Source organism: Colobus angolensis, unplaced genomic scaffold (assembly GCF_000951035.1).
Source record: "Colobus angolensis palliatus isolate OR3802 unplaced genomic scaffold, Cang.pa_1.0 Scaffold290, whole genome shotgun sequence".
In the NCBI taxonomy this organism is placed as follows: domain Eukaryota; kingdom Metazoa; phylum Chordata; class Mammalia; order Primates; family Cercopithecidae; genus Colobus; species Colobus angolensis.
In genome coordinates, this window is record NW_012116155.1 from 627,280 (window position 1) to 651,330 (window position 24,051).

At 37.0% G+C, this 24,051-nt stretch overlaps 1 protein-coding gene across 1 annotated transcript in view; it reads left to right on the top strand.

The window, feature by feature from the left end:
- The window catches only part of LUZP2 (leucine zipper protein 2), a 505,100-nt gene that overhangs the window by 261,199 nt on the left and 219,850 nt on the right, over positions 1-24,051 (top strand). Inside the window, 3 exon segments of the mRNA XM_011949154.1 lie at positions 690-803; positions 3,085-3,155; positions 9,188-9,269. Coding sequence (XP_011804544.1) covers positions 690-803; positions 3,085-3,155; positions 9,188-9,269 — 267 coding nt within the window.

The window sequence follows — 24,051 nt, forward strand, 5'->3', positions numbered from 1 at the left end:
CATGCGTGACACAGATAATGAAGTCTTTCTTTCATGGTGCTTATTAACAAGTTTGTTCAAAATTCACTGAAATTATTGTATTTTTTTCACTGATTGTCATAGAGATTTTGCTTCTCCCAATACCTCTTTAATAGCAATAAGGGTAGGGATTCTTAGCTAAGTTTGGAAGGTGTTGCATTTTCGATGTGCTGCCTTCTCTATAAACCAGAGAAGAAGCAAGCCTCCGACTTTATGTTCTGGCTCTACCTCAAAGTTTGTTCTCCCAATATCAGAACCTGTCTTTGTTTCTTAGATGTATTTTTCCAAAATATATCTCTTGCTGTAAAATTGTAAGGACCTGAGGGGAAAAGTGTGGTATCAATAAACATACCTATTTTCAAATATGTACCTGATAAACTATATTATACATACAAAAGAGGTACAATATTGTCCTGGAACCTCTCTCTGGCCTGGAGATCTATGGTATCTCCAATGAGCCTAGATAGTCCTCAATGGGAAACAAAACTTTTGTATAAAATGGGGTTTTCAATTTTCCCCTTTTATATGAAATCATGACAACAAAAGCATCTTAGTAATTGAGGTTTTAATTTCCCTAGATTTTACTAAAACTGTGAGTGTTACTGATTATGACTGATGCCAAGTGGGACCATTTAGGGGGCTCTCATGCCTGTTCTTTCTGTGTTAGACAGGACTATGAAGAGCTAGAAAAGCAGCTGAAAGAAGTCTTTAAGGAGCGGAGCACCATTCTTCGTCAGCTAACAAAGACATCAAGAGAACTTGATGGAATTAAAGTCAATCTTCAGGTGAGATGAAAACTCATTTTCCGAGCAGTAAAAGATGAGCAGTCATCTGATTTTCTGAGTGGATTAACATGCATTTTTAAACAGTTTTTTATGTGTTTCTGGGCTGGACCATGTTAGTTATTACTTACTATTATATGCACTTTAAACAGAAATGTCATTTGAAATATTTTCTAGGATTCTGTGTTTAACAAATACAGAAATGAGAAAATTGTGTGCTTGGCAGAGTCATCAGTTCCTCGAGCTTCTAAGATCAGTTTGACCCCTGTGTTTTTCATATTATAAAATGACAAAGTAATTATGCTCAAGAGTTAAATGAATATAGGAATGACACCTATAAGAGAATTTTAAATTCCCCACGGGATAATTCTAAAGATTCTTTAATAAACCGCATTACCAAAATAGGCAAATACTTTTAAAAGACAACTGTAAAAAAAATAGTCTTAACATACTGAAATCTTCAAAAAATTCTACACAGGGTAAACATAGTTTCATAAATATTTGGTAATGTATTGCAATATTTGACATAAACATTGCATTTATTATCTCCTGTATGCTAGAAGCTTTGTATGTAGTATATGGTTTAATTCTTGTAACATATCTATGAGGTAGATCCTATTGTGACATTACCTGTTACACATGAGAGAGAATGTTTAAGAAAGATATGTTAGGCCGGGCGCGGTGGCTCAAGCCTGTAATCCCAGCACTTTGGGAGGCCGAGACGGGCGGATCACGAGGTCAGGAGATCGAGACCATCCTGGCTAACACGGTGAAACCCTGTCTCTACTAAAAATACAAAAACTAGCCGGGCGAGGTGGCGGGCGCCTGTAGTCCCAGCTACTCGGGAGGCTGAGGCAGGAGAATGGCGTAAACCCAGGAGGCGGAGCTTGCAGTGAGCTGAGATCTGGCCACTGCACTCCAGTCCGGGCGACAGAGTGAGACTCCGCCTCAAAAAAAAAAAAAAAAAAAAAAAAAAGAAAGATATGTTATTTTTGAATGTTACAAAAAAAGCCAGAGTTTACATGTAGACGGTCTGGCTCCAGAGACTATTAGTTACTGAACTGAAACATGTTTTTAAACCACGTGGAGTTGCTTCTGTCTACACTCTTCTCCTTAGGTTCCTAGTCCCATTAAGATAATAATAGTGATAATGAAGATGATGATAATGGTGGTGGTGGTGGTGGTATTAGTAACCACTGAGGCTTACTGAACATGGTCAAGGTCCAGTGCTAGATACTCTTTCTCCAATTTGTATTTAATTTTCACATGAAGACTATTTGTCACATTTCATAGTTGAGAAAACGGAGTTAGAGAAAGGTTAAGAAACTAAGAGCATGCAGATAGTCAAGGGACAGAGCTAGTATTTAAAGTCAACATCTAAGCTTTTCTTCCAGAAGATGTGTTACATGTGGAGAAGATGGAAACAAGAGCAAAAACAAACAAACAAACAAACAAACAAAAATAGGCAACCCAGCAGGACACAGAGATGGTAGCAGGATGATAACAGTGCAGGAATCATAGTGTTATGATGGAAGCATGCACGGAGCATCAGGGAAACATTCACAAGGATGAAAAGAAGTGCAGACTGATTTCTGGTGAAACCAGTGCCTGACCTGTGGTTAAGTGGAAATTCACCAAGTGAATAGACTGGGAAGAATATCAAGAAACCTGCACCTTCTTAGAGTCATATAAACACTAAGGACTGAAGTAGTAAACATAACTTATTGTTAATATTCTGTCTGTAGAGACCAGTTACAATTTCACATGGCCCTGTTTTTTTGTATGTCTTAATGCATTACTCATAAATAAGAAATCAACAAAACCTAACAGGTGCATGCCCTTTGACTGTCTTAATCTTGAATTGTGTTATTTCCTGGCATATGCAGGGAAGTTTGCTATGTTCCCTAGTATTTGTAGAAGCTGTACCAGACCTGGTTTAACATGCCTGCAGAGAGCACAGTAAAACTTCAAAGAATGAATAGAAGATATGTTTTATATTCACTTATAAATAAACCTTTATTTCTTTATATTTTGATTTTTGGAGAGTAGTTTCTCCCCCGTCAAACCTCTAAAAGCCAAGACTGCTCAATTCCTTTAACCCACTGTGTAGTTGGTGTCATAAATTTCTATTTACGTCCTTAGAGCTGTGAGGACCATCATGAACTTATTTTTAATTCTTGTTCCAGGGCATGTGTGCAGTCCTATCTAGTACTCTAAAACCAAAGTTAAAGTGAGCCTCAATTTATCCTCTGAATAAAACTTCCTTTTTCCACTTTCTTATCAGTCTTTAAAAAACGATGAGCAATCTGCCAAAACTGATGTTAAGAAACTTCTGGAATTAGGACAGCAACAAAGGTAAGACTTTTCTTTTTTATTTAGTTACTTCTGCCATAGTGTCAAGCAACATTCAGAAACTTCACAAAATGTATTGATTCTAAATGCATGAACCTATTTATCTTTTCACTTATACTTAAATGTGCATGTGATTCACTTGAGAATCTTGTTCAAATGCAGATTCTTACACAACTGGGGTGGGCTTGAGAGTCTGCATTTCTAACAAGCTCTTTGGTGATGGCGATGCTTTTACTTTTTGTCTGCAAATCACAATTTGAATGTTAGGGAGCTATAATACTTTTCTCAGTTAGTAAGATGGACCCTAGTAAGTCTGCCCATCAATAGACATATTTGATAATATTGACCTAAGTGGATCATGTTTAATAAAATCAAAACTTGATTATGGTAATGATGATGTGGTGGTAAGGAATGGAATAATCTTATTAACAATACAAGTAGAATCAGTACAATATTATTAGTAGTGGTTTGCTTGTTTTTGAGGGAAGTATTTTATGAAATATACTTGTGTACATTATAAAAAGCCATGTGATTTTTAAACTGCTTTTCCAAGTCAAAAAAAAGAAAAACAAATATTTTAATATAGAAACAACCTTACATCTGCCACACACTTACTAGCAGCTCTTCTAGTAGATTTGTATATATTTTCTTGTTTCATCTTCACAATTACCTTGTGAAATGGCTGTTATTCCCATTTTGTAGATGGCAAACTGTTGCTCAGAGCACTTAGTGGAATTGCCGAGAATCATGTTAATTGAAATTTATATTTAAAATCTGCTCTGTCTTACCCCACAGCCCCACCTTTCCAGTTTGGCTCACTGATCACAATGCAAAAAACTGTTTAAAAGTTTACACACAAGATAGCATATGGAGTAGATTCTAAGTCCCTTCTCATCAGCCTATATGTCCTCCACTGACTTGGTTCTTAATTCAAAACTCTATTATTGACATGCCTTTGGATTGAGTTGATAATATCTATTAAAAATATAAAATCAATTGTTTTACATTGACTCTCATTATTTATAGTGACATGTTTATTATTTCTTGAATGTGAAATTCTCTTCAAAGTCTAATATTAAGAAAAATTTGAAAAAAGCAAACCGAACATGTTTCCAAAACCATATTATTTTAATGACTGTATTGGTTTGAAATAAATCATGCCCAGTATTACACAAGTATTTGTGTCTCTGTGAAGTAGCGATAGAGAACATAAGCAACATTTGGAATAGAAATAGTAGAACATTATTGAGTCAGAAAATAGAAAATCTTGTCATTTGTGACAACATGGATGAACCTGGAGGACATTATGTTAAGGAAACTAAGCCAGACACAGAAAAACAAATACCACCTGATCTCACTCTTATTTGGAATCTAAAAAAGTTGATGTAAAAGAAGTGGAGATTAGAGTGGTCGTTACCAGGGTCAGAGGTAGCTGGAGAGAGTGTTGGTGGTGAAGTATTGGCTAAAGAATACTAAATTTCAGTTGGAGAAGATAAATAAGTTAGATGAAGGGAGTACATGATTACTATAGTTAATAATATACTATATTCTTCAAAAAATAAAATTAAAAAATAACCCATCAAAAGAGACCAAGAGATGCTGAAAATGATTACTTTATTTTTATAGAGTATTTCAGGTTAGGAATGGAGAATGAACAAAAGTAGAAAAACAAAAATTGATTTCTACACAATACATGTGCAGCACCCAGTGAGAGACTGAAGATAATAGAGTGAGTGTGAGAAGATTAGAAAATAAATCTGTATGTAAAGACAAAAATACAAATGGCTAAAGGATGGCACATACTGGGTTTCAGTGATAATAAATAGGGAACCTCTTTTTGGTAGCTCTATAAGAAATAATATAATTAAAGAAATCTTTTAGGGGAAATACTGTGTTATTTCCTGGCTTTTAGAGAAATTATTCTGTCAAAACCATTCAGAGTAGAAAGAAAAATGTAGACCAGGGTGAGAAAACACTACTTAGAGACAAGGACAGGGAGATCTCAAGAGTGAGGACCATGGAGTAAAAGAAAATAAAGTCAGCCTTTCTTTACCACTGGAGGGACACAGATGAGGAGACAGGCTTGTGCTTGATGTGAATGAAAACCTATTCCCTTAGTTCGCTGATATTTTCTTAAAATATCTATGGCTGATTCACATGACACCAAAAACATCACAAAAATGAGGAAAAAAATGTGAATAGGTGTTTAAGAATTTTAATCATCAAGTATACATGTGGTAAAGTATATAAACTACCAGATGGTGGAACAAGCCTTTCAAAGAGAGGATAAAATGGAGAATATTTTGGTCTTACTAATTCATAGTTTTATCTAAAATTAAAAACTTGTTTAAAATGCATAACTTGTATTATGTATACAATCAAAGTTAGAATGGAAGACCCAATAAATTATAATAAAAGGTAACTTCTCAAAAGGATATAAGATGTATTGCATTTGATTTTTGCTGTTTACTTAAAAAGAGAAATATAAACATTGTGTGTATATTATGGTAAAGAGACTGTGTATCTCATTTAAAAATCTGACATTAGTAAACATTAAAAGAGAAAAAGTATCACCTTTGGTTATCAAAAATACTAATTTATTGCAAATTTAAACATCTTCTCTGAGTTTGAAAGAGTGCAGTGTGCTTACAGGTGCCATTTGGTCACATATCCAGCTCTCAATTATTACCTTGTTTTCTGGATCCTTTATCCTCAGATCCTTGTCATCTGGCTTCATCTGGACTAGTGATCCATGGAAGCCATGCTTCTTTTATGTGACTCTGAAACCACTGGTCATAGCTAATGATTCAGAGGTGGCCACCCAAACAAAACGAATCAACTAGTTTCTCCCTCTGGAACTGTAATATAGAGGCAACTAATAAGTCTTTCTGTGTAGCTGGAACTAGGCTGTAAGTAAATTCAGGGGATACACTGTGGCCACATACAACTGTGTGGAGAGGCAGCAGAGTGTCTTTCGAACAAGACAGGCAGAGAAAGGCGTGTGTGTTTGTGTGCGTGCATTTATGTGAGAGAAAGAGTGAGAAAATGAGATTTGTGTTGGCTTGAGCATCACGTTTCAGGAATATTTACACAGCTTAGATAATATTCACAGGAGAGTCCCCAGGTGGATGGAAAGATTTTAAACCATACCATGTCAGGACTGAGAATATATAACCACAACAAGGAGAATAGGGAATAGGACAGGACCCTGAAATGTCTGAAAATTTGAAAATGTCCTTGAGCAAAAGAGAATAAAACCTTTTATTCTTTAAGGTGGTTGGTTGGTAGAGATTCCCAGAAGGAAGTTTTGGACTCAGTGTACTAAAGTACTTTACAAGAATGTTCTCTGAAAACTAAAAAAAAAAAAAAAAGTTGCTAGAATTGTGGCAAGTTCTCCATCTCTAATATAAGCTGATAGTCACTGGAAAGAAATACCTTTCTGTAGAGTGATTAAGTTGAGGGTGTTTTTATAGCTATAATTTGGGATGGAAGAGGTGTGAAATGATGGCCCTTTGAAATTCCTTGTAACACAAAATGTTATGCTAAAATATTTCAGTATTTGAGCTATCTATTACAGTTGTCACTTGAGCCATGAATTTTTTAGAATTAAAGTTTCAGTTTAGTACCAAATAGAGCCCTAAAGTAGCAGATATAGATTGAGCAAATCTCAGTTGGTGTTGAGAAGTGGTGCAGAGGCAAGTCTGGAATCACCTCCCTAGGAGGATAACTTAGTAAGTCTGTGAAGCAGAAATCTATAGCTAGCTAAAGCACTATAGCAGTGAGCATGTGAAGACATAAGCCTAGAAGGAAGGCAGAAGAAATGAGATATAGAAGACAAAAAGTCTACTTTATCTTTCTGCCTGATAGTGTTCTTTGGCAGGAAAATATTCAGAATTCTCTACCTTTTCCATATTTTACAATTTATTTTTTGTCCTGTTCCCTAGATTGCCTCTAGATGTCAGAATGGGGGAATTTTTTTTTGGAAGAAACATATGGATAGATACCTACTCCCACACATACATCATCTGTCTATCTATCTATCTATCTATCTATCTATCTATCTATCTATCTATCTATCTAAATATATATACTCATTGTTATTTTAATAAAACATACTTTAATTTTTGTTAAGTGTTTTACAACCATCTTTTAAAAATAAAAATAGGAATTTTAAATTAAAATATATTAAAAATTATTATTTTGTCATTTTAATTATAACTATTTTCAGTAGGAAATATAATTTTATTGTGCTTCACTCAGTGCTTGTTGAAAATTTGAGTGCTTGGGATAGCATGTAGGTCCTTCCTTCCTTCCTTCCTTCCTTCCTTCTAAGTAGAGATAGTATAGTAACTCTTTATAGTTTGAACATATAGACACTAAAACACAATTTCACTACCCCTCTGTACATTAGTTATCTATCATAATATGATGTCATAGTTTGGTGTGGGGTTTATAAAAGTATCTTGCACATTGTAAGCCTATAATATATGTAGGTTTATATTATATTATATTATATTATATTACAAACACTCTGTAGAAAATATCAGAAATAATAATGGAAGCCCAGATTTTATATGTCCATGTATGAAACAAGTCTGATAAATGAAACCAGTTTGAGACAGTGATGGAAGCTGTCACTTAGAATCCACTTCAAGCACATTAAAAGCATCACCCAAGAAGCATAAATCATTAAAAAAACAAAGTGACTGTAATTATTCTATAACTTGTTCTCACTATATTTTGATTTGTCAACCAAAGTCCAAAATGATTCCAAAAAACGGACAGACTTTCTTTCTAATTCTTGAAATTGGGACTGGTACATCAGTCTCAAGACTAATTAATCTGGCTGCCCCATTAAGTCCTGCTGGGTGAAAGAGCAGCTTGTGATTGTACAGAATTTTGTGGTCAGAGAATGAACATAGGAGTGTGGAGTGGTGTCAGTGGTTATTGCCATGACCTAACATTTGTTAAGTAATTATTTTACAGGCATTGTGTTAAGCACTTTGTTTACATTGTGTCGTCTTAATGTTTACATTGTGTCGTCTTAATATGAGCACAAACCTATTAGTTAGTTCTACCATTGTGCCCTTTTTTTGGATGAAGAAATTGAGTATGAGATGGTGTGTCACTTGCCCAAATATCCAGAGCTAGTCTTTTGGCACTAGATTGGAAGTTTTAAATTAGTTTAGGTACTGGTAAGACTCAAACAGGTTTCTATTTTTTTGTACACTAGCCTTTATCTAATATCTGATCTGTTTGAGGTGATAGTTTAAGTAAAAAAAAAAAAAAAAAAAATTCAAGGCACAGAAAGATAATATGATGTGTTATAAATAAATAAATATAAATATATGATGTGTTATAAATCAATAAATCCTAAATCTTTAAGAGAAATGCAAATTTAGGGAAATATCACTCCTTTTAAAAAGGGATACAGGATCCTTATGTACTATTGAGCTTGAGACACAATGAGTATATATGCATATGCATGCATTTTTTAATTATCTTCATTAAATGAGAGAGGCCTTAAGTTAGAAAGAGTTTATTTTCCCTGTTTTTGCAAAAGGTCTCAGGCCTGACAAAGGATGTATAAAGCACAATACTTTAGAATTAATTAATTAAGAGCATCAGAAGGGAACAGTAATTTTATCCTATCAGCAAGTCTATGGTGACTTTTTCTAACCAGCATGTTCACATCCCAGTATGCTGTTAGTGAAATTATCTTTTCAACTTGAATTATATATCGCTTTGCTTTAACACATCATGTAGCTCACAGATGATTCAAACAGTGGGATTTTTATAAAGCATAATAGTAAGGTAATTTTAAAAAATTCCACTTGCTTTTAGTATTTGCATGGAAGAAACAGACTTTTATTACCAGAATCTTTAGACGCATCCTATATGCTTAACTGTGACTTTATGGAATTCTAGTTGTCTGTGTCCTAAATGTATACAGCACAGCCTCCTTTTATAATGTACACAGAAAATAATGGAACTGTATTATTTTCTCTCTTATGCTTTGTTTTCTACTAAACTAGAGAAGAAATGAAATCTCTTCAGGAGGCCCTGCAAAATCAACTTAAAGAGACATCGGAGAAAGCAGAAAAACATCAGGCTACTGTAAGTGTTTTTTTACTTGTGCCCTTTGCTTTAGGGCTGGGCTGGGATATTGTTACTTTCTTTTTCCAAAATCACTATGGAACAAACAGGCCTATAAAAATAAAAGTGAAAAGACAATAAAAGAAGCATCAGTCAATGTCATCAGAATAGTACTTGATCAGCATTCATTTCTGGAAAAGGTTAATGTTTTATTTCATTATTAGGGGGTTGTCTAATTCCCAACCTACTTTTAAGAATGAGAAACTGAAGGACAGATTGGGGCAATGGTTCTGGTGTCAGGGCCTCATCAGTGGCTCTCAGATCGTGGGTTGTCACTGACTGTGAAGTAAATCAAGCTAAGTGATGGTTAAGTCGCACCCCACACCCACTGAATAAGCATCACTCAGGAGCAGGGCCAAGGCATCTGCCTATTTAATCCATCCCATGGGTTATTCTAATGCACCCCAAAGTTGATGAATCAAACTCATGACAGCAAGAACCATGAGAAATAAACTGTGAAACAAATTTTCTCACCCGAAATGATGTTCCCTTGACCTCACCGTTTCAGCTCTTACTATGAATATTTACTATAGGCAGGAGGGATGGTGTTCCTGTGAGCTGTGTTGAAAACTAGGTTCCTACTGTATTTCCCAAAGCCACCTTATGCATCATGTATAGGGATTGGACCTTATATCTTGTTTTCAGGATCTGAGTCTGTTTTAAAATACAGTGTGTTCATTGAACGTATGAGGTATGGTAAAGTCAACAGATCAGGAAAAGACTACCACTGAAAACATAGCTTATTTCTCACAGTTCTAGCTGTACACCATAGAGGGGCCACACGAGGAGGTAACCAGGCTGTTCACAAGGCAGAGGGAGAGGAGGAAACTGTGGGTAAAAGGTTTATTGTGGTTTCTGGGGAAATGAACAAGTGAAGCAGGATAAATGGGGTTGGGATGGATAAGTGGGCTTGGGATTGGCCAGTTTGAGTGATTTTTGGCTGACTCTGGGGCATAGCAGCTGTCCTGACTTATAACCTATCCCTAAGGTGATTAGGGCAAATCCACAGTGGCTTGGGATAATAAAAGGGGGGCAGTTGCCAGTGTTGTTTTTTGATTGGTTGTTGTATTTGAAAAGTGTGTCTCTAGCAGGAGGACTTCTCCCCTCTGAGACGGTGGAGCAGCAATGAGAGACTCCCAGAGCTAAGGCAGGGTGGCTCAAGCATATGATTGAATTGTTCGGAACAAGGCTGATCCAGCACATCCAGGAAGAACAAATGTTAAAGCATCAAGTTTATAGACGCTAAAACCATGGTGAAGCCTGAATCTCCATTTAGGTCAATTACCTGGAATCCTAGGCTCTCTAAACACAGTCAGCCTGCCTTTCTTTTACAAAAGTTCCTTTAACAACCTTGATTGAAATGTGAAGTTTTGCTTCTGAAACTCAGGCCAGTCTGTCATCTGCAACACCTGATTTCAGGAACAGCCTTTCTAATAATGATTGCTGACTTTTCAAAGTACAGACCTGTTTCATATTAAGGATTCACTGTTATCTGTTCTGTTCACCTGTTAGGACGGGCATGTTGGTTCATTGTTATGCCATGGCAGCTCTCACTGCTCACCTGAAATGTGGCCTAAAGTCTGGCTCACTGGATACCAAATGTTACATAAAAGAATAGACATATTTTTATCATCAGCTTGTTGATCCCTCCTCCCAACACCTGACCTAGCTTACCGAATGGTCCTAATTGCAATCACATATCTGCCGTGACTAATCATATTTAATCTGGGTTTCTTAATAGCCTAATGACAAACAATGGTAGAGAAGAATAGAAGTGCTCACACAGACTATTTTCTCTGGTTCTCATAATAAAACTACATTGTTTTTTTCTTTACTGAAAAATAGTAGCTCAAATAAGGTGTTTCTAGCTTGCATTTGCACAGCTATAAGGCAGAGGATCTAAGGCATGAACTGATAATTATTTCAGTAGATTACGCAAACTGTCTGAGATCCAAAAAGAAGAGAGTTATAACTTTTGAAAGAGCACAAACCAAAGTTAGAATATCCAAGTATGAAAAATGTCATGGGCAAATAATGTAGACTGAGTCACCTTTGCCTTCATCTCAGCACACTGGCAGTGCGTTCCTTATGGCTGAACATTGAATCTTGAGGGAAGGTTTCTGTTTTCCCCCAAAAGTCTTCACTAAACCAGAAACTTCCTAAAGAAACTCATAACTTAGTATGTGCTTCAGAGTAGGAGTGTTTGGGGTTTACATTTCCAGTAGGCCATTTACTAGTTCTGTAAATTTACTAGCTCATTACCCGACTTGATCAAGCTTTTGAACTTCTGTAAGTTTCCTCATTATCACATTTAAGGGGTTATTCACATTAAATTAATGTACATAATCTCTCTAAAATTATATCTGGCATGTAGTAGATAGTAGACATTAAACTAAAGTCATTCCCCTTTCCTTCTGTGCTTCCCATTTTAATTTCATCTTAATCGCTTAGCTGAGTGAATATAAGCAAGTCATTTGATTTCTCCGAGCCTTTTTCATTTTAAAAAGTATGCCAGTGGTACTTATATGACAGGTTATTTGGTGATTATATGAGATGATGCATACACTATTGAGCAGAAGACATAATCAATTGTGAGCAACCTGTAAATTATATGATGTCATCATCATCATTATTAATATTTTTTCTTTCTAACCATTTAAAACCTTTGTTATATGACAATATCATGGTAAGAATTATCAGAGATTACCTAAGAATGCATACCTAGTAAAATGAATATTAAATAAATCTATTCCATTGTTCATAATTTAAGATGTTCTATTTCCTCAACTCTATTTACATTACTATTCAAAATAGTTCCGTTTTGCAATTTCTGGATACTGCCACATGGATTTTCAATGGCTATTCTTAAAAGCTGGCATTGAGATGTTTGAGAGTGACCTCAGGTTCCCAGAGACTTACAATGATGTCTTTATGGGAATCAGACATATTCCCTGTGTATCAGTGATCAGGGGCAACACAGTGATATTTTTCTATTATTAAAAACTGCTAGATGGTGAGGTTTTTCACCAATGGCTTGCATTTTCTTAATTGCAGACTATTTCTTTTTTATTCACTGTTCTAGTTAATTACTTTTTTTTCCCATAGGTCATTAGGGTACACATGGTATTTGGTTATATGAGCAAATTCTTTAGTGGTGATTTGTGAGATTTTGGTGTACCCATCATCCGAGAAGTATACACTGCACCCTATTTGTAGTCTTTTATCGCTTGCCCCCGACTCACCCTTTCCCCTAAGTCCCCAAAGTCCATTGTATCATTCTTATGCCTTTGCGTCCTCATAGCTTAGCCCCCACATATCAGTGAGAATATACAATGTTTGGTTTTCCATTCCTGAGTTACTTCACTTAAAATAATAGTCTCCAATCTCATCCTGGTTGATGCAAATGCTGTTAATTCATTCCTTTTTATGGATGAATAGTATTCCATTTTATATATATATATATATTCATATATATATGAATTAACTATATATATATTCATATATATATGAATTAACTATATATATATGTGTGTATATCTCTCTATATATATATATCACCATTTTTTTTTCCACTTGTTGATTGATGGGCATTTGGGTTGGTTCCACAATTTTGCAATTGTGAATTGTGCACTATAAACATGAGTGTACAAGTATCTTTTTCATATAATGACTTATTTTCCTCTGGGTACATACCCAGTAGTGGGATTGATGGATCAAATGATAGTTCTACTTTTACTTACTTAAGGAATCACCACATTCTTTCCTACAGTGGCTGTACTAGCTTACATTCCCACCAACAGTGTAGAAGTGTCCCCTGATCACTGCGTTTATGCCAACATCTACTGTTTATTGATTTTTTTTTTATTATAGCCGTTCTTGCAGGAGTAAGGTGTTATCACATTTTGATTTTGATTTGCATTTCCCTATTAATGCTATTGAGTGTTTTTTCATATGTTTGTTTGCAATTTGTATGTCTTCTTTTGAGAATTGTCTATTCATGTTCTTAGCCCACTTTTTGATGGGATTTTTTTTAACTGATTTGTTTGAGTTTGTTGTACATTCTGGATATTAGTCCTTTGTCAGATGTATAGATGATGAAGATTTTCTTCTGATCTGTGAGTTGTCTGTTTACTCTGCCGACTGTTTCTTTTGCTGTGCAAAAGCTCTTTGGTCTAATTAAGTCCTAACTATTTATCTTTGATTTTATTGCATTTGCTTTTGGGTTCTTTGTCATGAGAGCCTTGCCTAAGCCAATGTCAAGAAGGGTTTTTCGGCCGGGCGCGGTGGCTCAAGCCTGTAATCCCAGCACTTTGGGAGGCCGAGACGGGCGGATCACGAGATCACGAGATCGAGACCATCCTGGCTAACACAGTGAAACCCCGTCTCTACTAAAAAATACAAAAAACTAGCCGGGCGAGGTGGCGGGTGCCTGTAGTCCCAGCTACTCTGGAGGCTGAGGCAGGAGAATGGCGTGAACCCGGGAGGCGGAGCTTGCAGTGAGCTGAGATCTGGCCACTGCACTCCAGCCCGGGCGACAGAGTGAGACTCCGTCTCAAAAAAAAAAGAAAAAAAAAAGAAAAAGGGTTTTTCCAGTGTTATCCACTAGAATTTTTATAGTTTCAGGTCTTAGATTTAAGTCCTAATCTATCTTGAGTAGATTTTTGTATAAGGTGAGAGATGAAGATGGTTTCATTATCCTACGTGTGGCTAGCCAATTATTCCAGCACCATTTGTTGAAAAGTGTGTCCTTTCCCCACTTTATATTTTTGTTTGCTTTGTCAAAGATCAGTTGGCTATAAGTATTTGGATTTATTTCTGGGTTCACTATTATGTTCCATTGGTCTATATGCCTATTTTTATACCAGTGCTATGCTGTTTTGGTGACTATAGCCTTATAGTTTGCAATCAGATAGCGTGATACCTCCAGATTTGTTCTCTTTGCTCAGTCTTGCTTTGGCTATGTAGGCTCTTCTTTGTTTCAATATAAATTTTAGAATTGTTTTTTCTAGTTCTGTGAAGAATGATGGTGATATTTTGATGGGGATTGTGTTGAATTTGTAGATTGCTTTTGGCAGCATGGTCATTTTCACAATATTGCTTCTACCCATCCATGAACATGAGATGTGTTTCTGTTTGTGTCATCTGTGATTTCTTTCAACAGTGTTTTGTAGTTTTTCTTGTAGGAGTCTTTTGCCTCCTTGGTTAGGTGTATTCCTAAGTATGTTACTTTTTTTCAGCTATTGTAGAAGGGGTTGAATCCTTGATTTGATTCTTCACTTGGTCGCTGTTGGTGTATAGAAGAGCTACTAATTTGTGTACAGTAATCTTCTATCTGGAAACTTTACTGAATTGTTTTATCAGTTCTAGGAGCTTTTCAGAGGAGTCTTCAGGGTTTTCGAGGTAAATGATAATATCATCAGTAAACAATGACAGTTTGACTTCCTCTTTACCAATTTGGATGCCATGTATTTCTTTCTCTTGTCTGATTGCTCTAGCTAGGGCTTCCAGCACTATGTTGAAGAGGAGTGGTGAAAGTGGGCATCCTTTTCTTGTTCCAGTTCTCAGAGGGAATGCTTTCAACTTTTCCCCATTTAGTATTATGTTAGCTGTGGGTTTGTCATAGACAGTTTTTATTACATTGAGGTATGTCCCTTGTATGCCAATTTTGCTGAGAGCTTTAATCATAAAGGGATGCTGGGTTTTGGCGAATGCTTGTTCTGCATCTGTTGAGATGATCATGTGATTTTTGTTTTTTATTCTGTTTATGTGGTGTATCCCATTTCTTGACTTGTGTATGTTAAAATATCCCTGCATCCCTGATATAAAACACACTTGATCATGGTAGATTTTCTTTTTGATATGTTGGATTCAGTTATTTCATATTTTGTTAAGGAGGTTAATGTCTATGTTCATGAAGGATATTGGTCTGTTGTTTTCTTTTTGGTTATATTCTTACCTGGTTTTGGTATTAGGGTGATGCTGAATTCATAGAATAAATTAGGGAGAGTTCCATCTTTTTCTATCTTGTGGAATAGTGCCAAAAGAATTGTTACCAATTCTTCTTTGAATGTCTGATGGAATTCTGCTGTTAATCTATCTGGTCCTAGACTTTTTTTGTTAGTAATTTTTTAATTACCGTTTCAATCTCGCTGCTTGTTATTGGTCTGTTTGGGGTTTCTAGTTCTTCATGATTTCAGTTAGGAGGGTTGTATTTTTCCAGGAATTTATCCATATCTTCTAGGTTTTCTAGTTTATGTGCATAAAGATATTTGTAGTAGACTTGAGTGACCTTTTGTATTTCAGTGGTGTCAGTTGTAATATCTCCTGTTTCATTTCTTAGTGAGGTTGTTTGGATTTTCTCTCTTTTCTTGGTTAATCTTGCTAATATTCTATCAATTTTATTTATCTTTTCGAAGAACCAGCTTTTTGTTTCATTTAACTTTAGTATTGGTTGTTTTTTGTTTCAGTTTCACTTAGTCCTACTCTGATCTTGGTTATTTCCTTTCTTCTTCTGGGTTTGGGTTTGGTTTGTTTTTGTTTCTCTAGTTCCTTGAGGTGTGACCGTAGAGTGTCAGTTTGTGCTCTTTCAGCCTTTCTGATGTAGGCATTTAGGGTTATGAACTTTCCTCATAGCACCACCTTTGCCGTATCCCAGAGGTTTTGATAAGTTGTGTCATTATTGTCATTCAGTCTGAAGATTTTTTAAATTTCCATCTTGATTTCGTTTTTGACCTAATGATCCTTCGGGAGCAGGTTATTTAATTTCCATGTATTTGCATGGTTTTGAAGGTTTCTTATGGAGTTGATTTCCAGTTTTTTTTTTCCCATTGTGGTCTGAGAGAGTGTTTGATATAATTTCAATTTGTTTAAACTTATTGAGACTCGTTTTATGGCCTATCATATGGTCTATCTTGGAGAAAGTTACATGTGCTGTTGATTAGAATGTATATTCTGTGGTTGTTGGATGAAACGTTCTGTATATATCTGTTAAGTCCATTTGTTCCAACGTATAGTTTAAATTCATTGTTTCTTTGTTGACATTCTGTCTTGACCTTTCTAGTACTGTTAGTGGAGTATTGAAGTCCCCCACTATTATTATGTTGTTGTCTATCTCATTTGTTAGGTCTATCAGTAATTATTTTAAAATTTGAGAACTCCAGTGTTAGGTGTATACATGCTTAGGATTGTGATATTTTCTTGTTGGACAAGGCCTTTTACCTTTATATAATGTCCCACTTTGTCTCTATTAACCACTGTTGCTTTAAAGTTTGTTTTGTCTGATATAAGAATAGCTACCCCTGTTTGCTTTTGGTGTCCATTTGCATGAAATACCTCTTTCTACCACTTTAAGTTTATGTGAGTTCTTATGTGTTAGGTGAGTCTCCTGAAAGCAGCAGATAGTTGGTTGACAAGTTTTTTGTTCTTGTTGTTTGTTTTGTTTTGTTTTGAGATGGAGTCTTGCTCGGTCACTCAGGCTGGAGTGCAATGGCACAATCTTGACTCACTGCAACCTCCACCTCCTGGGTTCAAGCGATTTTCCTATCTCAGCCTCCTGAGTAGCTGGGATTACAGGCACAAGTCACCACACCCGGCTAATTTTTGTGTTTTTAATAGAGACAGGGTTTCACCATGTTGGCCAGGATGGTCTTGAACTCCTGCCCTCAGGTGATCCGCCCGCCTTGACCTCCCAAAGTGCTGGGATTACAGGCATGAGCCACCGCGCCCGGCCAGTTCTAATCCATTCTGCAGTTCTGTATCTTTTAAGTGGAGCATGTAGGCCATTTACAATCAAAGTTCATACTGAGATGTGAGGTACCATTTCATTCATTGTGCTATTATGTACTTGCTGTTTTTTGTTTTATGTTTTTGCTTTTTAAATTGTATTTTTGTTTTATAGGTCCTCTGTGATTTATGCTTTAACAAGATTCTGTTTTGATCATTTTCAGGATTTGTTTCAAGATTTAACATTCCTTTTAATAGTTCTTGTAGTGGTGGCTTGGTAGTGGCGAATTCACTCAGCATTTGTTTGTCCAAAAAAGACTGTATCTTTCCTTCATACATGATGCGTAGTTTTACTGGATACAAAATTCTTAGCTGATAATTGTTTTGTTTGAGGAGGCTGAAGATAGGGCCCCAATCCTTCTAGCTTGTAGGTTTCTGCTGAGAAACCTGCTATTAAAATAATAGGTTTTCGGCCGGGCATGGTGGCTCAAGCCTGTAATCCCAGCACTTTGGGAGGCCGAGACGGATAGAACACCTGAGGATGAGAGTTCAAGACCATCCTGGCTAACACGGTGAAACCCCGTCTCTACTAAAAATACAAAAAAGTAGCCGGGAAAGGTGGCGGACGCCTGTAGTCCCAGCTACTCGGGAGGCTGAGGCAGGAGAATGGTGTAAACCCGGGAGGCAGAGCTTGCAGTGAGCTGAGGTCCTGCCACTGCACTCCAGCCTGGGCGACAGAGCGAGACTCCATCTCAAAAAAAAAAAAAAAATAATAATAATAGGTTTTCCTTTATAAGATTCCTGGTGCTTTTGTCTCACAAAAGCAAAGTTAAGATTCTTTGCTTCATCTTAACTTTAGATAACCTGATTACAATGTGTGTAGTAGATGATCTTTTTGTGATGAATTTCCCACGTGTTCTTTGTGCTTCTTGTATTTGGATGTCTAGGTCTTTAGCAAGGCTGGGGAAGTTTTCTTCAATTTATTCCCCCAAATATGTTTTCCAAACTTTTAGATTATCTTCTTTCACAGGAACACTGATTATTCTTAGCTTTGGTTGTTAACATAATCCCTGACTTCTTGGAGGCTTAGTTCATATTTTCTTATTCTTTTTTTTCTTTGACTTTGTTGGATTGAGTTAATTGGAAGACCTTTTCTTCTAACTCTGGATTTCTTTCCTCTACGTGTTCAATTCTATTGCAAGACTTTCCAGAACATTTGCATTTCTATAAGTGTGTCCAATGTTTCCTGAAGTTTTGATTGTTTTTTCTTTATGCTATCTATTTCCTTGAATATTTGTCCCTTCACTTCTTGTCTCACTTTTTGAATTTCCTCGCATTGAGCTTTGCCTTTCTCTGGTGCCTTCCTGCTTAGCTTAATAACTAACCGCCTGAATCCTTTTTCAGGTAAATCAGGGATGTCTTCTTGGATCCTGGTGAGCTGGTGTGATTTTTTGGGGGTGTTAAAGAGCTTTGCTTTGTCATATTACTAGTGTTGGTTTTCTGGTTCCTTCTCATTTGGTAGACTCTGTCAGAGGGAAGGTCTAGGGTTGAAAGTTATTGTTCAGATTCTTTTGTTCCATGGGGTGTTCCCTTGATGTGGTACTCTTCTTGTTTTCCTATGGATGTGGCTTCCTATGAGCCTAGCTGCAGTTATGGTTATCTCTCTTCTGGGTCTAGCCACCCAGCAAGTCAACCCAGCTCCGATCCGCTACTGGAGGTTGACTGCACAGAGTCCTGTGATGTAAGCCATCTATGGGTCTCCCAGCTGTGGATACCAGCACCTGTTCTGGTGGAGGGGGCAGTTGGGGGTGAAATGCACTCTGTGAGGGTTCTTAGCTCTGGTGGTATCATGTTCCATTTTTGTACTGGTTAGCCTTCTGCCAGGACTTGGCGCTTTCCAGAGAGCATCAGCTGTGGTAGTGCGGAGAGGAACCAGCCGTGAGCAGGGTCCTAAAACTCCCAAGAGTATATGCCCTTTGTTTTCCGCTACCAGGCTACCAGGGTGGATAGGGAAGGACCCTCAGGTTGCTTCAGGGTTAGGCTTGTCTGAGCTCACATGCTCCTTGGGTGGGTCTTGTTGTGGCTGCTGTCGGATATAGGGATGTGGTTCCCAGGTCCCTGGAGTTGTGTACCTAGGAGGAATATGGCTGCCTCTGCTGAGTCATGCAAGTTGTCGGAGAAGTGGGAAAAAGCCGGTAGTCACAGGCCTTGCCCAGCCTCCATGCAATCTGTAGGGTGGGTCTCACTCCCACCATGTCCCCTCTAACAGCCCTAAGTCTATTTCCAGGTGGTAGGCGAGCAGAGTTTGAGAAATTACCCCAGGCTACCCACCTTCCAGCTTCGAAAAAAAAAAAAGGCTTGGTTCTTCCCCTGCCTGTGAAGTCTGCAAGCTGGATTTGCACCTTTCCCTGTGTTCTGGCCAGGAGGCTTCTCACCCGATTCTAATTATTACAGAGTTCAACTGGAGACTTCCTAATTCCTGTGGTGTTTTCCCCTGACACTCCTCCTGAAGGTTCCCTGTGATGCCAGGCAGGAATGGCCTGCTTGGGAACCAAGTGAGCTCTCAGGGCCTTTCACACTGCTTCCTCTATCCCTGTATTTTACTCAGCAATCTAAATTGACTCAGCTCCAGGTAAGGTTGGAAACTTTTCCTGAAACTGTTCCTTCAGTTTCCCCAGTTGGGGTGTGTGTTCAGTAGCTGAGGGTCTCCCTTTCCCACTTCAGCAGTTTGGGTACTCACAGTATTTGGGGTGTCTCCCAGGTTCTGCAGGAGCACTTTGCTTCCTTCAGAGGGTGTGTCTATTCTTGTTAACTTCCTTTTTTTTTTTTTTTTTTGAGACAGAGTCTTGCTCTGTTGCCAGGCTGGAGTGCAGTGGCACGATCTCAGCTCCCTGCAACCTCCTCCTCCCAGGTTCAAGCAATTCTCCTTCCTCAGCCTCCCTAGTAACCTGGGACTACTGGTGTGCACCACCATGCCCAGCTAATTTTGTATTTTTAGAAGACACGGGGTTTTACCATGTTGGCTAGGATGGTCGTGATCTCTTGACCTTGTGATCCGCACCTGTTGGCCTCCCAAAGTGCTGGGATTATAGGTATGAGCCACTGCACCCGGCCAGCTTCTAAAAATAATTCAAAACTCGCCTGTCAATATATATTTATATATGTAGATATCTATAAATATACATACATACACATAAAGGAATATTTGTGTATGTTTTTATGTGAGGAAAATGAGAGAGGAAAAGAATAGTAATATATCAGGAGTCTTCTTTTTCCATTATACTTTTTAGAAAATTAAAATATTTTTAAAATTACATATAGTTTGTAACCCTTCAATTAGAAATGGAAATCTTGATATAAATAGTTGATATAAAGTAATACCAGAGGGCACATCTCACTCCTTTCCTGAAGTTAACAAATGTACGTAGCCATACCCCCTTTGGATGATGTAGTTAGAAAATGTATGTATTACTATGGAAACAGCTTACAGTAGAGTCCAAAACTTCCAAGTGATCAACTTCAAAGGGAATTGGACCTGGGCTGGCACAAGGTGCAAATCCAAAGAGACCACTTTGGTGGTCTTTGGTCTTTGCCGTAAGAAGATAAAAAAGGAGATGAGAGAATGGAGAAGGAAGAGCAGAAGTGAGCACATTTAAACAGCTTTAAAGTCAAAAGCCTTGTTTTCCCACTAGGAGTCTCTTCTTGTTATGTGGTTATAGGCCCCTGTGATGGCTAATATTAGGTGTCAACTTGGATTGATTGGATTGAAGGATACGTAGAGAGCTGGTTTAAGTATTGTTTCTGGGTGTGTCTGTGAGGGTGTTGCCAGAGGAGGCTGCCATTTTAGTCAGTGGACTGCGGGAGAAAGACCTACTCTCAGTGTAGGCAGCACCATCCAATGAGCTGTCAGCATAGCTGGACCAAAGCAGGCAGAGGAAGGTAGGATAAGCTGGCTTACAGATACCTACATATATAAATATGGACTGATAAGTGATTTCAAAATTATTTTTAGAAGTTAACAGGAATAGACAGACCCTTGAGCCTTCTAGCTTTCATCTTCTCCTAGGCTGGATTCTTCCTCCCATTTCTCCTGCCCTTGGACATCAGACTCCAGGTTCTTTGGCCTTTGGACTCTGGGACTTATACCAGTGGTTTGCCGGGGGCTCTCAGGCCATCAGTCACAGACTGAAGGCTGCACTGTCAGCTTCCCAGCTTTTGAGGCTTTTGGACTCTTACTGAGCCGCTACTGATTCTGTCTTCCCCAGCTTGCAGACGGCCTATCATGGGAATTCACCTTGTGATCCTGTAAGCCAATTCTCCCTAGTAAACTCCCTTTCGTATTTACATGTATCCTGTTCTGTCCCTCTGGAGAACCCTAATACAGCCCCTTAAAATAATTATCTATTGGAATCTTCTAGACCCAGAGACTGTAAAAACTTTATCTGACTTGTCAAAATACTCTGAGTGTTATTCAGAACCTGTGGAAGTGAACATCAGAACTAGAAAATAGATTGTTATCCCTTTCTTACCCAGATGAATGCCCACTCTTTTACTTAATACTGGGCCATTTAATGAGACTTTTCTTAAAGACTTCACAGAGATCTCTTGGGTCTCCTTCTTGACTTCCAGAGACTTAGTATCTTCCTAGGAGGACCTTTGTGTGTGGTGGCCAAGATTGTCATGATCGCTTGACCTTGTGATCTGCCCCCTTGGCCTCCCAAAGTGCTGGGATTATAGGCATGTGCCACCACACCCAGCCGACTTCTAAAAATAATTTAAAAATCACTTATCAGTATATATTTATATATGTAGGTATCTATAAATATACACACATACACACACATAAGGGAATATTTGTGTATATAACACAGGCATCCCCATGAATACTGCATCATTTGCACTATAATTGCCTCTTTATATCTTCCAATAAGGTAAAGAGAGAAGAATGAACTAAATTTTTAAAATCTATTGTAGAAGCAAAATCTTTTGACCATAGTGTATCTTCATATTACAAAACACAGCTGATATTAAACAAATTTTTTTAAAAACAGAATTATCATTATAATTACTCAAATATTCTGCCAGTTTACAACTTATAATAACATATTCACAAACCAATTTGAAGACAAAATATCAAATAGGCTTACTTTGGAGTCATTCCTCGAAAAGGCTATTTAAATAAAATGTATTTTCAGTTGTTTGACAATATTTTATTATGAGTAGAAGTCAAAAATATCCCTCAACTTTATCTTCTCTCTACTTGTCTTGCATACCTACTAGAACCATGTATTGTAGAAATGTATTTTAATCACATCCAGTACAATATATACATACTTATATAAGTATATTAATGTTTCTATATACTATCAACTGAGAAAAGGGTAAGTAACATAGTATTCTTGTGCATGATTTGCATTCATAATTTCTACTCTAATCTATTTTTAAATGATATTCTTGACTTCCTACACTTTTATGATCAAAATATATGGAAAGTGACCATTTTTAATGCTATGATTCTACAGAAACTTACAGCTTATCATTCATTCCATGAATACTTATTTACCCTCACTAAGAACTAGAAATTCTGGAATAAACCATTTTCTTTTTTGACTCATCATCATCAGAACCATTTATTAAATGCATATTTGTAGAATTACCATGAAGATGACAAACTGATGCCATTGCTAACTCATCCTCCAAAATCAACTCCAAAAAATGGTAGCAGTCAAAGGAAGATATGAACTAAAGTATTAAAAAGGAAGCGTGTGAAAAACCCAACAAATAAAATAATAAGTGATTCCTGGGAAGAAAGATGACTCACAGAAATGAATATATATATATATCTTGGGAAGAGGTCGTTGTTATTAGCTTAGTCAGGTGGCTGCAGTACAAGGCATGCAAGACTAGGCTGAAGGTCATCTATAGATTCTGCTCTCCTTTTCTGCACTCTTCCTTGAGAGTGTTACCGTCTCTCTCTTCCCCTTAGAAATCAATAGCAACAGCTCAGGCCTCTACTGTTATCATGGTAACATCAGCACAGTGCAAAAGCCCTGCTACAGTTAGAAGTAATAGGAGTGAGGAAGGGAGGAGTCATACTCCCCACCCAATCTCCCTCAGATCCCCTAAGAGCATTCTGTGCTTTCAAGGGTCTCTGTCCTGGTTTTTTTTTCTTTTTCTCCCCAGACAGCAGCCATCACTGACCCTTTTCCTGCAGCCATTACCATAAACGGTAATTAAAAATTCAAAGAATAAAATGAGATAAGGGCCAAAATAACAAGATATTTGAGGTATAGAGCTACTGAAAAGAAAGACTACACGTTGGACTACACATACATTCTGAAGCAGAATTACTGGAGTAGATAAACTAACAACTTAGTTAAACATGTTAAATATACCCAAGCAGTTAACATATACATTAATAACATGTAGAAAAACAAAACAAAACATCATATAAAAGAGCTACTTGAAAATATTAACTGTAGACAATACTAGTACCTGATAGGTAAAATAAAGAATATACTAAATGGTGTAAGTATAGGAAAGAAAATAGTAATAATGGCAAATTTATAGAAAGTATCAGGGAACAACAAAAAAATGAGACAGAAAATAAAAATATGCATTAAAAGCTATGGAGAATTAGGGTAACATTGCCAAGTATGTGAGTCACAAAATAAAAGCACACATATAAATACATAGGAATTTTATCATGCCATTGTGAAATTTTAAAATATCAAAATAAAAGATACAATTACAACATTTTCCAAAGGAAAGAATAGATCAGCCACAAAAGGGCAATAATCAGATAGATATCAGACTTCTTAAGAGTGTTAAGGAGTTTAAGAAGACAATAAAGCAATGTTTTAGTACACTGCTTCTAAATTGTTCTATACATAAATACTGGCATTCAAATGTTAAAGCATATAAGGTATTGGAAGTGTTGTCAGAGAAAGCTCCATTTTGAAAATCCTTTTGGAGGAAATACTGTACCCAAAAAGCAGAATAAACTGCAAACTGCAAGTGA